The following is a 15,522-nucleotide window of genomic DNA, read 5'->3' on the forward strand; positions in this document are numbered from 1 at the left end:
ATGTCAAATAACATCTGGTCAGTAGGAGTCCCCTTTTGCTGATAGATGGTGGTACAGGGGATAGTGTAGTGTATTATGGAAAGTGTATAATGCAACTGATGAACTACATTCAGTAACTGTATACCCACAAGGTTTATGTGTATGAAGGTATAGATAGGTGTAGGTATTTAAATAATCAATGCATGTACATACCAGACAGACAGTCAGTCAGACAAATCAATATAGATAGATAGCTAGATAGATAGACAGACAGACAAATCAATATAGATGAAAGATAGATAGTCATTTAGCAGACCCTTTAATCCAAAGTGACTTACACAATGAGCAATTGAGGGTTAAGGGCCTTGCTCAGGGACCCAACAGTGGCAACTTGGTGGTGGCGGGGCTTGAAGCGGCAACCTTCTGTTTACTAGTCCAGTACCTTAACCACTGAGCTGTCACTGCCCAAACAGACAGACAGACAGACAGTCAGACAGATCAATATAGATAGATAGATAGATAGCTAGATAGATAGATAGATAGATAGATAGATAGACAGACAGACAGACAGACAGACAGACAGACAGACAGACAGTCAGTCAGTCAGACAGATCAATATAGATAGATAGATAGATAGATAGATAGATAGATAGATAGATAGACAGACAGACAGACAGACAGACAGACAGACAGACAGACAGACAGATCAATATAGATAGATAGATAGATAGATAGATAGATAGATAGATAGATAGATAGATAGATAGATAGATAGATAGATACAGACAGACAGACAGATCAATATAGATAGATAGATAGATAGATAGATAGATAGATAGATAGATAGATAGATAGATAGATAGATTGATAGATAGATAGATAGATAGATAGATAGATAGATAGATAGATAGATAGATAGATAGATAGACAGACATACAGACAGATCAAACAAAATAAGAACATAAACAATTACAAATAAAGTACAGTACACATACAGGGGTTGGACAAAATAACTGAAACACCTGGTTTTAGACCACAATAATTTATTAGTATGGTGTAGGGCCTCCTTTTGCGGCCAATACAGCATCAATTCGTCTTGGAAATGACATATACAAGTCCTGCACAGTGGTCAGAGGGATTTTAAGCCATTCTTCTTGCAGGATAGTGGCCAGGTCACTACGTGATGCTGGTGGAGGAAAACGTTTCCTGACTCGCTTCTCCAAAACACCCCAAAGTGGCTCAATAATATTTAGATCTGGTGACTGTGCAGGCCATGGGAGATGTTCAACTTCACTTTCATGTTCATCAAACCAATCTTTCACCAGTCTTGCTGTGTGTATTGGTGCATTGTCATCCTGATACACGGCACCGCCATTGGATGCACATGGTCCTCCAGAATGGTTCGGTAGTCCTTGGCAGTGACACGCCCATCTAGCACAAGTATTGGGCCAAGGGAATGCCATGATATGGCAGCCCAAACCATCACTGATCCACCCCCATGCTTCACTCTGGGCATGCAACAGTCTGGGTGGTACGCTTCTTTGGGGCTTCTCCACACCGTAACTCTCCCGGATGTGGGGAAAACAGTAAAGGTGGACTCATCAGAGAACAATACATGTTTCACATTGTCCACAGCCCAAGATTTGCGCTCCTTGCACCATTGAAACCGACGTTTGGCATCGGCACGAGTGACCAAAGGTTTGGCTATAGCAGCCCGGCCGTGTATATTGACCCTGTGGAGCTCCCGACGGACAGTTCTGGTGGAAACAGGAGAGTCGAGGTGCACATTTAATTCTGCCGTGATTTGGGCAGCCGTGGTTTTATGTTTTTTGGATACAATCCGGGTTAGCACCCGAACATCCCTTTCAGACAGCTTCCTCTTGCGTCCACAGTTAATCCTGTTGGATGTGGTTTGTCCTTCTTGGTGGTATGCTGACATTACCCTGGATACCGTGGCTCTTGATACATCACAAAGACTTGCTGTCTTGGTCACAGATGCGCCAGCAAGACGTGCACCAACAATTTGTCCTCTTTTGAACTCTGGTATGTCACCCATAATGTTGTGTGCATTGCAATATTTTGAGCAAAACTGTGCTCTTACCCTGCTAATTGAACCTTCACACTCACACTGGTGCAATGTGCAATTAATGAAGATTGGCCACCAGACTGGTCCAATTTAGCCATGAAACCTCCCACACTAAAATGACAGGTGTTTCAGTTATTTTGTCCAACCCCTGTATATATATACAGTGTATCACAAAAGTGAGTACACCCCTCACATTTCTGCAAATATTTCATTATATCTTTTCATGGGACAACACTATAGACATGAAACTTGGATATAACTTAGAGTAGTCAGTGTACAGCTTGTATAGCAGTGTAGATTTACTGTCTTCTGAAAATAACTCAACACACAGCCATTAATGTCTAAATAGCTGGCAACATAAGTGAGTACACCCCACAGTGAACATGTCCAAATTGTGCCCAAATGTGTCGTTGTCCCTCCCTGGTGTCATGTGTCAAGGTCCCAGGTGTAAATGGGGAGCAGGGCTGTTAAATTTGGTGTTTTGGGTACAATTCTCTCATACTGGCCACTGGATATTCAACATGGCACCTCATGGCAAAGAACTCTCTGAGGATGTGAGAAATAGAATTGTTGCTCTCCACAAAGATGGCCTGGGCTATAAGAAGATTGCTAACACCCTGAAACTGAGCTACAGCATGGTGGCCAAGGTCATACAGCGGTTTTCCAGGACAGGTTCCACTCGGAACAGGCTTCGCCAGGGTCGACCAAAGAAGTTGAGTCCACGTGTTCGGCGTCATATCCAGAGGTTGGCTTTAAAAAATAGACACATGAGTGCTGCCAGCATTGCTGCAGAGGTTGAAGACGTGGGAGGTCAGCCTGTCAGTGCTCAGACCATACGCCGCACACTGCATCAACTCGGTCTGCATGGTCGTCATCCCAGAAGGAAGCTGACGCACAAGAAAGCCCGCAAACAGTTTGCTGAAAACAAGCAGTCCAAGAACATGGATTACTGGAATGCCCTGTGGTCTGACGAGACCAAGATAAACTTGTTTGGCTCAGATGGTGTCCAGCATGTGGCGGCGCCCTGGTGAGAAGTACCAAGACAACTGTATCTTGCCTACAGTCAAGCATGGTGGTGGTAGCATCATGGTCTTGGGCTGCATGAGTGTTGCTGGCACTGGGGAGCTGCAGTTCATTGAGGGAAACATGAATTCCAACATGTACTGTGACATTCTGAAACACAGCATGATCCCCTCCCTTCGAAAACTGGGCCTCATGGCAGTTTTCCAACAGGATAACGACCCCAAACACAACCTCCAAGATGACAACTGCCTTGCTGAGGAAGCTGAAGGTAAAGGTGATGGACTAAACCCAATTGAGCACCTGTGGCGCATCCTCAAGTGGAAGGTGGAGGAGTTCAAGGTGTCTAACATCCACCAGCTCCGTGATGTCATCATGGAGGAGTGGAAGAGGATTCCAGTAGCAACCTGTGCAGCTCTGGTGAATTCCATGCCCAGGAGGGTTAAAGCAGTGCTGGATAATAATGGTGGTCACACAAAATATTGACACTTTGGGCACAATTTGGACATGTTCACTGTGGGGTGTACTTACTTATGTTGCCAGCCATTTAGACATTAATGGCTGTGTGTTGAGTTATTTTCAGAAGACAGTAAATCTACACTGCTATACAAGCTGTACACTGACTACTCTAAGTTATATCCAAGTTTTATTTCTACAGTGTTGTCCCATGAAAAGATATAATAAAATATTTGCAGAAATGTGAGGGGTGTACTCACTTTTGTGATACACTGTATATATATATATATATATATATATATATATATATATATATATATATTTATATTTATATTTATACAACAGTTAGTTCCGACCTTACAATCTGATTGGTTGAGAAGCGTTCTAACGAATTTTCTAAAGCGTTATCACGAATATCAGCACGGCCTTTTCACACCACAACTGTATTACTCCACTGACGCGTTGCCAGTAACGACAAGCTTCATGCACACAAACGCGCACGCAGGCGACACAGACTTTTTTCCCGATCGCGTTTTAAATCCGTTATCTGATATACAATCTTGCGCACTGTATAGGGAACATAAATCAATTTTTCTAATTCACTATCTAGTGCACTATGTAGGGAACATAAATCCGTGATCTGATACACAATCTAGTGCACTATGTAGGGAACATTAATGTGTTTGTAACGTGAACAGTTAGTTTAATAGCCCAGTTAGCAGCTCTTAAAAGTTCTGTTATCACCCATATCCGTTGGTGTGTGTGAGAGGTTTTTTATTTCTTTTTTCCCTTCGGAGGTTCTTGCCTTTTTCTTCTTGTTGTTCTTACCTCCCTGAAATGAGTTTTTGCAACCTGGGATGTTTGCTTTGTAGTGTTAAACTTTATATTCGTTGTGGAACTACTTTTTGGCCGAAGGTATTGTCAATATTAAAGCATATTTATTATGAAATTCAGGGCTTCTTTGATTTAATGTTCTTTCTTTATTTTGTAAAAACTGTTGTAAAAAAAGCAATAGAACACTTGAGGTCGTGTGCTATCGCGAATAACATCACGGCTGTGATTCGGTCGCAGGCACGAGCCGAAGGCGAGATAACACACTCCCTCTCGTGTTCTACTGCTTAAATAATATACAGTATGGTATGCAAAAAAGTATCTGCAAATTGTGCATCTGCCATAATACTAGGAGCAGTAGTGTATCTATTCTTATAAACAATATATTCAGATATAAGACATAAGTATAAATATAGAAATAAAGATAAATATATCATTATAGGTATAAATATATACAATTGTAGATATGCATTATTTAGATGTTACTATCCATGTCACATGGTCTAATCTTTGATTCAAGTCTGCTTTGTGATGGTCTGGTGACCAGTCTTGGTTGTATCTTGACCATAGCAACCCTGACCAGGATAAAACGCTGGTAAAACAGACAATGAATGAATGAATGAATCAATGAATGAATCAATAAGTCAATGATTCAGGTCAAGCTCATTTATTTTCATGTGAATAAAAGTACAGTGATATTTTTTACCTGGATGTCGTTTTCATAAGACTTCACAAACATGCCAGCATCTTAACTAGCATTTATATTCTACATGCATATGTGTTGTATTTATAAACACAGTTAGAACTGCTAGCAGCTCTAAGAGAGTAAAACAAGAAGTCAGACAGAAGTTAAAATAAGTGCAAAGAGTATGAAGTAAGAATAAGTGATTATGTGCAGCATTATATGTGTATGCTGTACAACACAGTACTGCTCACTGAAAGCATGCTGAGGTGTTTGACCATTATATTTATATTCATATATATGTTTGTTATTCATTCCGAGAAATCATCAAGTGTCATAAATAATACACCAGTACATTTTGCTTGTACATTAATATTTATAGTACAAGCTGGGGAAAAAATACTTGACCTCTTGTACACCATATGGCCAAAGCATATGTAGATTATTATCTTTAGTGTGTTTTATCCACACCAAATAGCTGCTATAGCCTTTACGGGCTGATTTTGGAATGGAACGTGAAACAAGCTTGTGATTAGGTGGTTATATACTTTTGGCCATACAGTCTATTTATCGACTGGTAGAACATCTTTCAGCATCTACAATACACTACGTTAATGCTGTGTTTTATATTTTGTTTCGTTCACCTCTTGTAGTGTAACGTTGATTTCTGGAGCCACTCGGCAGTGATGGCATCCCTTGATGTCTGGCACATAATTAAATTTTATTTTCATTAGCTGCTTTATCCTGATTGGGTTGTGGCAGGTCTTGTTTGACCGGGAATTGCTGGGCACAAGTCAGGAATACCTGGACAGGCTGCCAATCTATTGCAGGGCTTTGACCATACTCGCCCAGACATAGACAGTTGTGTGTTAATTACCTGTCTAATAATATTGCAGCCCGGATCTCAGCAGTGGTGGGCTAGCGTAATAGTTGCTGTGTCAATTTTTAATACTTTTCTGATGTACAATGTAAGTTACCTTTCGAATGGTAAATGGTGTATAAGTGGGGTGTATAGTGTATTACGGAAAGTGTATACACCTTTTTGATCGGATCCCCACAGAAGGATCCATACTGGATGTGGGCTGCATCAGTGGTGGAATGGCTGCTCCGCTCCTTTTTAATTGCTGCCTGTTTCTCTCTATTTTATGTATTTTTTCCCAAAAGGTGGGTTACCATATGGTGATGGGCCGAATAACTAGAGTGTAATTCATGCATTTCACTTGGGGCTTATTGTTTCTTTGATTTGTTTCTGTTATTTTGGCCACCTTTAACTTTGTCGTGTCTGTTTTGTTTGAAAGTCTGTTGAATACGCATCTTACATTTGGATTGTGTTTCGTCTTCTTATCTTGTGGGTAGCTGTGGCCTCACAGTGAAAAGCTCTTGGATTTGATTTCCAGGTGGAGAGGTCTGGGTCCTTTTGGTCTGGAGTTTGCACGCCCCGCCCCTCCCCCTGTGTCTGTGTAGGTTTCCTCCGGGAGCTCTGGTTTCCTCAGACAGTCCAAAAACATGTAAGTTAGGTTAGCGGTCCCTCAACCGGTTTCTTATAAGATATAATTTCATGGGCTGGCAAGGATGGAAGGATTTAAAATAAAATTATATGACATGACTAAAATAGGTGAGTGTTATTAAAAGAGAATTTGGTTTTTCAAAATAAAACATCTTTCAGAGTGTGACTGTCAATAAAACATAAAATAATTAATTATTAATTATTTATTATTATATTTATTATTTATCTGTGTCCATGGCCCGCTTGTTGGGGACCACCGAGTTAGGTGAATTAGAGATACTACATTGCTGAATTGAGTGTAACAAGTTAGATGACCCTAAAGTAACAAAATCCTAATAAACAAACAAACACACACACATACATAAATTCACTGATCAGCCATAACATTAAAACCACCTCCTTGTTTCTACACACACTGTCCATTTTATCGGCTCCACTTACCATATAGAAGCACTTTGTAGTTCTACAATTACTGACTGTAGTCCATCTGTTTCTCTGCATGTATTATTTGGGTGGGGGATCATTCTCAGCACTGCAGTGACACTGACATGGTGGTGGTGTGTTAGTGTGTGTTGTGCTGGTATGAGTGCTGATGGAGTTTTTAAACACCTCACTGTCACTGCTGGACTGAGAATAGTCCACCAAACAAAAACATCCAGCCTACAGCACCCCGTGGGCAGCGTCCTGTGTTGACCGATGAAGGTCTAGAAGATGACCAACTCAAACAGCAGCAATAGATGAGCGATCGTCTCTGACTTTATATCTACAAGGTGGACCAACTAGGTAGGAGTGTTTAATAAAGTGAACAGTGAGTGGACACGGTATTTAAAAACTCCAGCAGCGCTGCTGTGTCTGATCCACTCATACCAGCACAACACACACTAACACACCACCACCATGTCAGTGTCACTGCAGTGCTGAGAATGATCCACCACCTAAATAATACCTGCTCTGTGGTGGTCCTGACCATTGAAGAACAGGGTGAAAGCAGGCTAAAAAAATAAACAGATGGACTACAGTCAGTAATTGCAGAACTACAAAGTGCTTCTATATGGTAAGTGGAGCTGATAAAATGGAGTGTATATACAGTGAGTGTAGAGAAAAGGAGGTGATTTCAATGTTATGGCTGATCAGTGTATATACATACGGACAAATCACATTTAAAAAAAAGTGAGGACACTTTCTAAAAATGAAATAAAAACTTTTATGTTTATATATGGATGAATGAATAGATAGACAAACAGACAGACACACACACAGATAGATAAATAGATAGATAAATAGATAGACATACAGCCATACAGACAGACAGACAGATATAAATGAATAAATAGATAGACATACAGCCATACAGCCAGACAGACAGACTGATTGATAGATAGGTAGATAAATAGATAGACAGACAGACAGACAGATCGGTAGACAGATAGATAGATTGACAGACAGACAGATCGGTAGACAGACAGACAGGCAGATAGAAAGATAGATAGATAGATAGATAGACAGACAGACTGACAGACAGATCGGTAGACAGACAGGCAGATAGATAGATAGACAGACAGACAGACAGATAGATAGACTGACAGACAGATCAGTAGACAGACAGACAGGCAGATAGAAAGATAGACTGATTGATAGATAGGTAGATAAATAGATAGACAGACAGACAGACAGGCAGATAGATAGATAGATAGATAGATAGATAGATAGATAGATAGATAGATAGATAAATAGAGAGATAGATAGATAGACGGACGGACGGACGGACAGACAGATAGATAGATCAGTAGACAGATAGCTAGATAGACAGACAGACAGATAGATACATAAATGGACACACTCACACAAACACACACATAAAAATACATAGATGGATAGATAGACAGACACACACACACACACACACATATAAAAAGATAAATGGTTTAAGTCTGTTGACCAGGTTTATGAGCAGAGCTGCCACAGCACTGAGAGAATCAGCTCAGACAGCAGCGTGTAAACAGTGCTAGTTCAATAGCAGGATGCTGCTGCTAGGCTAGTGCAACTGATACTGTTGCTGATGCTGCTGAAGCAGGATGCTGATGACACTACTTCTCTAAATCCTCTCTGATCAAAACCCCAGTTGCGCTCATTTCCTCTGACCGCTTATCTGGAGGCTTACAGAGAGGGTTCGGAGGGCAGCGCGTGAGTTTGTGCAGCGCATCGTTCACGCGCTTGGCGTCGGTTCGGACCGGCACGCGGGCAGCACGCGGGCAGCTCTGGAAGAAGCGGCGGCTGTAGCAGCAGCAGCAAGATGGCTCCGTGCTCGGCTCTCCTCTCCGCTCTGTTTCTCCTCCGTTTGCTGTCGGGTTTTCGAGCCCTGAGTGCCGGCGATGATCCCTCACAGGACACCGAGTGTAAGACGAAGAGCGTGACCGTGTCCGCGTTACCGTTTCTGCGGGAGAACGACCTGAGCATCATGCACAGCCCGTCGGCCTCCGAGCCCAAGCTGCTCTTCTCCGTGCGCAACGACTTCCCCGGTGATGTCGCCGTGGTGGACGACCTGGAAAACACCGAGCTGCCCTTCTTCGTGCTCGGTACGTTTTATTTTCCTTTATTATTAAGTTAAATGACGCTGTTTTTACGCTGTAGACGTTTATTTTATTTTATTTTGAATTGTTTTGTGAGGGAAGTTGGTGCTAAATGATAAACATGTTCCCTCAGGCCATGCTAATAAACCGGCTAGCTGTTTTCTGTCAGATTAGCCACGGAAGCTAATATTATTATGAATACGTTTTTATCAATAGCGTCGAATTTCTGTCATAATATGTCTTAAATAATGCTTTTTAGAGTTGTTTTGTGGTGTTTCAGGCAAAAACAAGATTGTTGGCACTGAGTTAGTCACTTTAAATTGTATATTAGTTTATGTACTCTTTTCTGTTGTTGTTTTTTTTTTTTTACCACAAGCATTTATTTATTCCATCGAGACACACACACACACACACCCATACACTCACCCATTCACCCACAGGGCAATTCACCGTCTCCTGTTAACCTCACTGCATGTTTTCGGACTGTGGGAGGAAACCGGAGCTCCCGGAGGAAACCCACGCAGACACGGGGAGAACATGCAAACTCCACACAGAAAGGACCCGGACCGCCATAATTTCCCATAAAAAAAAATCCTCTTTTTAAACCCTTCATGAATTCCTAACAATAATCATTAATTTTCTGTTTTACCCCCGCTCACTCCTGGTTCATTGAGCGAAAGGCAGGAAACACACTGGACAGGTCGCTAGTCCATCACAGGGCAGACACATACACGTTCTCACGAACAATCACACTTAGAGTAGTTTCTAGTGGCTCCATTTGGCCTGACTGCATGTCTTAGGACTTGTGGGAGGACACCGGAGCACCCGGAATAAACCCACGTGGACTCAGGGAGAACATGCACACAGAAAGGATCCTGACCGCTTTTTAGAGCTGTTTTGTGGTGTTTCAGGCACAAACAAGATTGTTGGCACTGAGTTTGAGTCACTTTAAATTGTATATCAGTGTATGTACTCTTTTCTGTTTTTTTTTTGTTTTTTTTTACCACAAGCATTTATTTATTTATTTATTTATTTATTAGGATTTTAACGTCATGTTTTACACTTTGGTTAAATTCATGACAGATTGATTCATCGGTTCACAAGTTTAATGTCAAACACAGGGCTAAGTGGGTAGCACTGTCGCCTCACAGCAAGAAGGTCCTGGGTTCGATCCCCAGGCGGGGCGGTCTGCGTGGGTTTCCTCCGGGTGCTCCGGTTTCATCCCACAGTCCAAAAACATGCAGTCAAGTTAATTGGAGACACTGAAATGCCCTATAGGTGAATGGGTGTGTGTGTGTGTCTGCCCTGCGATGGACTGGCGCCCTGTCCAGGGTGTTACTGTGTGCCTTGCGCCCATTGAAAAGCTGGGATAGGCTCCAGCATGGTTACATTCATGACAGAAACAGTTGTTATTCATTACACAAGATTCATCAGTTCACAAATTTAATGTCAAACACAGTGGCTAAGTGGGTAGCACTGTCGCCTCACAGCAAGAAAGTCCTGGGTTCGATCCCCAGGCGGGGTGGTCCGGGTCCTTTCTGTGTGGAGTTTGCATGTTCTCCTCCGGTTGCTCCGGTTTCCTCCCACAGTCCAAAAACATGCAAGTGAGGTGAACTGGAGACACTAAACTGTCCAAAACTGTGTTCGATATAAACTTGTGAACTGATGAACCTTGTGTAACGAGTGACTGTCGTTCCTGCCATAAATGTAACCAAAGTGTAAAACATGACGTTAAAATCCCAATAAACAAACAAACAAACAATGTCAAACACAGTCGTGGACAATTTTGCAAACTCCACACAGAAAGAACCCAGACCGCTTCACCTAGGGAATCGAACCCAGGACCTTCTTGCTGTGAGGCGACAGTGCTAACCCTTTACAGATGATAGTATCATCTTCCCAAATTTTTGGGAACTTTATTATCAAAAGTCTTAGTTTGGCTACTGTGTTTGTAACATGTTTACTTTAAATTGTATATTAATTTATGTACTCTTTTCTGTTGTTTCTTTACCACAAGCATTTATTTATTTATTTATTAGGATTTTAACGTCTTGTTTTACACTTTGGTTAAATTCATGACAGGAACGGTAGTTATTCATTACACAAGATTCATCAGTTCACAAGTTTAATGTCAAACGCAGGGCTAAGTGGGTAGCACTGTCGCCTCACAGCAAGAAGGTCCGATCCCCAGGCAGGGCGGTCCGGGTTTTTTGTCCGGGACTGTGTGGAGTTTGCATGTTCTCCGGTTTTCTCCCACAGTCCAAAAACATGCAGTCAAGTTAATTGGAGACACTGAAATGCCCTATAGGTGAATGGGTGTGTGTGTGTGTGTCTGCCCTGCGATGGACTGGCGCCCCGTCCCGGGTGTTACTGTGTGCCTTGCGCCCATTGAAAAGCTGGGATAGGCTCCAGCATCTTCCGTGACCCTGATTGGATAAGCGGTTAAGACAGTGAGTGAGTGAGTGAGTGAGTGAGTGAGGATTTTAACGTCATGTTTTACACACTTTAGTTACATTCATGACAGGACAGGTAGTTACTGGTTAAACAAGGTTCATCAGTTCAAGTATTTAATATCAAACACAGTCACAGACGATTTGATGTGTCCATTCACCTCACTTGCATGTTTTTGGACTGTGGGAGGAAACCGGAGCTCTCGGAGGAGACACGCAGACACGGGGAGAACATGCAAACTCCACACAGAAATGAACCAGACCGCTTCACCTAGGGAATCGAACCCAGGACCTTTTTGCTTGAGGCGTCAGTGCTAACCCTTTACAGCTGATAGTATCATCTTCCCAAATTTTTGGGAACTTTATAATCAAAAGTCTCAGTTTGGCTACTGTGTTTGTAACATGTTTGCCAACAATTACTAGTGACCATATGGTGACCAACATATCAGTCTACATAGAGAGTTCATACGGTGGTCACAACACTGCAGTCCTTTAAATATGTTTAAATCAAGTTCATATAATGCAAGTGCAGTGTCCTCATTTGCAATTACTCACTCACTCACCTATCCCAGCTTTTCAATGGGCGCAACGCACCCTGGACGGGGCACCAGTGCATCGAGACAGACACACACACACACCCACACCCACACACACACACCCATTCACCTATAGGGCAATTCAGTGTCTCCAATTAACCTGACTGCATGTTTTTGGACTGTGGGAGGAAACGGAGCTCCCGGAGGAAACCCACGCAGACACGGGGAGAACATGCAAACTCCACACAGAAAGGACCCGGACCGCCCTCATTTGAAATTAGTCCCCTAATTACACTAAAAATACAATTACAATAAAATACACTTTCTAAACCCTTTATGAATTCTTAACTATATTCACTGTCTGTATTACCCCCGCTCACCCCTGGTTCATTGAGCGAAAGGCAGGAAACACCCTGGACAGGTCGCACTAGGACAATTACTAGTAGCTCCATTTGGCCTGACTGCATGTCTTTGGACTTGTGGGAGGACACCGGAGCACCCGGAATAAACCCACGTGAACACAGGGAGAACATGCACACAGAGAGGATACTGGCCAAGTTTTACAGTTGTTTTGTGGTGTTTCAGGCAAAACAAGATTGTTGGCACTGAGTTGGAGTCACTTTGTATTGTATATTTGTTTTTATACAACAGGTAGTTCCGACCTTACAATCTGATTGGTTAAGAAGCGTTCTAAACGTGCTGATATTCGTGATAACAGCACGGTCTTTTCACACCACAATGGTATTACTCCGCTGACGCGTTGCCAATAACGACAAGCTTCATGCACACAAACGCGCACGCAGGCGACAGCCTTTTTTTCCCGATCGCGTTTTAAATCCGTTATCTGATGTACAATCTAGCGCACTGTGTAGGGAACATACAGTAAATCAGTTGTCTAATATATTGTCTAGTGCACTATGTAGTGAACATGAATGCGTTATCTGATATACAATCTAGTGCACTATGTAGGGAACATTAATGTGTTTGTGACGCGAACAGTTAGCTTAATAGCCCAGTTAGCAGCTCCTAAAAGTTCTGTTATCACCCATAATCCTTTGGTGTGCAAGATGTTTTTTGTTTCTTTTTTTTCCCTTCGGAGGTTCTTGCCTTTTTCTTCTTGTTGTTCTTACCTCCCTGAAATGAGTTTTTGCAACCTGGGATGTCTGCTTTGTAGTGTTAAACTTTATAATCGTTGTGGAACTACTTTTTGGCGGAAGGTATTGTCAATATTAAAGCATATTTATTATGAAATTCAGGGCTTCTTTGATTTATTTTCTTTCTTTATTTTGTAAAAACTGTGGATCTGAGACCGAATCACAGCCGTGATGTTATTCGCGATAACACACGACCTCAAGTGTTCTATTGCTTAAATGTGTTCTATACTGTTGTTTGTTTACTACACCCTGGACAGGTCGCTAGTCCATCACATGGCAGACACACACACACACACTCACACTTAGGGCAATGTTTAGTTTCTCCATTTTGCCTGACTGCATGTCTTTGGACTTGTGGACGGAAACCGTGAATTTGGGGAGAACATGCACACAGAAAAGATCCTGACCGCTTTTTACAGTTGTTTTGTGGTGTTTCAGGCAACAAGATTGTTGGCATGGAGTTTGAGTCACTGTGTATTGTATACTTGTTTATGTGTTCTTTACTGTTGTTTGTTTACCACACCCTGGACAGGTCGCTAGTCCATCACAGGGCGCACACACTCACACTTCTGGCAATTTCTAGTAGCTCCATTTGGCCTGACTGTATGTCCTTGGACTTGTGGGAGCATTCTGAGAAAACCCACGTGGGCAGGGAGAACATGCACACAGAAAGAACCGATTGGAAAATATTTCAAAATGATGAAGTATGTTTCACGCCCGGGTGGCACAGCGCTACATTAAACTAACCCACTACTGCTGGGATCCAGGGTTTGAATTCTTAGCAGTGCTATCGGCCGGTTGGGCGTCTACATACAGACATGACTGACACAGAAAGAAACGATAATTAGACATCACTACAAAAGCAACAAAAACATCGCTTTCACCCGACTTCACCAAACATTTGACTTTTTTATTTTATTATTATTTTTATTTTTATGGAAATTTTACTTGCCACTTATTCCACATCTTGTTAATAAGTATTAAAAATAATGTTTTAGGAAATCACAGCGCATATCACACATAGTATGTGTAAACCAACAGCTTAGTTCTAGTTGATTTAAAATGCATTAATGAGTATATGTATTAAGCGAAATGTCACAGGCTGTAACTGAAATGATGTGCAGATCTGTATGGATTTTCCTTTAGCTCTTTAACACAATGCAGCCAGGGGTGCAGAAGCCAGAGTGAAGTTGGCTTCTGTCCATGGTACTGATATTTCAGGCCTCTATTTTTCCTCATACAAATGAATAGCTCTAGTCCCTTACAGGAGATGCTGGTTGCTATCCATGGTGCTCACTGTTGATATTTTGGTCCCGTATTTACTGTACTGTATCAGCATCAGGCTGTAAGATTTTAATTGACAAGCAAGGCTTACTTTAGATGAGACTTAAGATAGCAAATTCTTACACTGGCATGCTGAGTTGCACAAGAGTCACACACACACAAACAAGCCTCACATTTTCTCATGACAAGCACATTTTCTTTCACAATTACTGTTTACGCTGACTAAAATATACATAAATTCTCACTATATAGCTATATCTAAAAATGTTATGTTATATTTATTTTTTTACATTGCTATAAAGTCCAAAAATAAACAGTGTTTGTGCACTAAAATGTCAGATTTAAGTTTCCTTTCTCATTTTACTTTATTTTCATCGTCAATCCATTGCAGCATTTCGGCTATTTTAGTCCTCCCCTATTCCTCAGACGTAGCTAATCATGCCTTTGTAGACATCCAACCAGTCGATAGCACCGCTAGAATTCGAACCCGGATGTCGGTGGTGGTGGGCTATAGTAATAGACTGAAAGTGTCTGTTGGTTTTTGCAGCATGTACAGAACTTCAAAGGCAAATCTAAAATACTTATCAACTAATTAGCTTTATTGTTCAATTAAAGGCAGTAATGTTTGTAATTAGACTGCTGAAAAATCTTCCACAGAAGATAGGACAGGGGCATGTTTATCAATAGGTTAAGAACTGAAGACACCAATTGGTTCCATTGGGAAAGTGTATTTTCCCATCTGTAACGTTATATAGCCTTTCATTTGCTCAACAATCTAGGATTTCAGTTGTATATTGTGTTTTATATTGCAGCTTATCCTGCTATAAAGCTGCATTGTTGTACCATGCTTTGTTGGAATCTAATTGTTTTGCAAGCAAGGATGTCCATGAAAAAGACATAGACACTAAAAAGACACTAGTTGACAGCATTTGTTGCTCTAAAATGTATATGTACCCCTTACCCATGA

General features: G+C 41.6%; 1 protein-coding gene across 4 annotated transcripts in view; it reads left to right on the top strand.

Moving 5' to 3' along the window:
• Positions 1-8,642: 8,642 nt before the first annotated feature.
• Positions 8,643-15,522, top strand: part of astn1 (astrotactin 1) — a 427,949-nt gene continuing 421,069 nt past the window's right edge. For all 4 annotated transcript variants that reach the window (XM_062993914.1, XM_062993915.1, XM_062993916.1 and 1 more), the window contains exon 1: positions 8,643-9,137. In XM_062993914.1, the coding sequence (XP_062849984.1) occupies positions 8,855-9,137 (283 nt within the window). In that variant the 5' untranslated portion in view covers positions 8,643-8,854. The remainder of the gene's footprint in view (positions 9,138-15,522) is intronic.

The sequence above is a fragment of the Trichomycterus rosablanca genome, chromosome 4 (genome assembly GCF_030014385.1).
Source record: "Trichomycterus rosablanca isolate fTriRos1 chromosome 4, fTriRos1.hap1, whole genome shotgun sequence".
In the NCBI taxonomy this organism is placed as follows: Eukaryota; Metazoa; Chordata; class Actinopteri; order Siluriformes; family Trichomycteridae; genus Trichomycterus; species Trichomycterus rosablanca.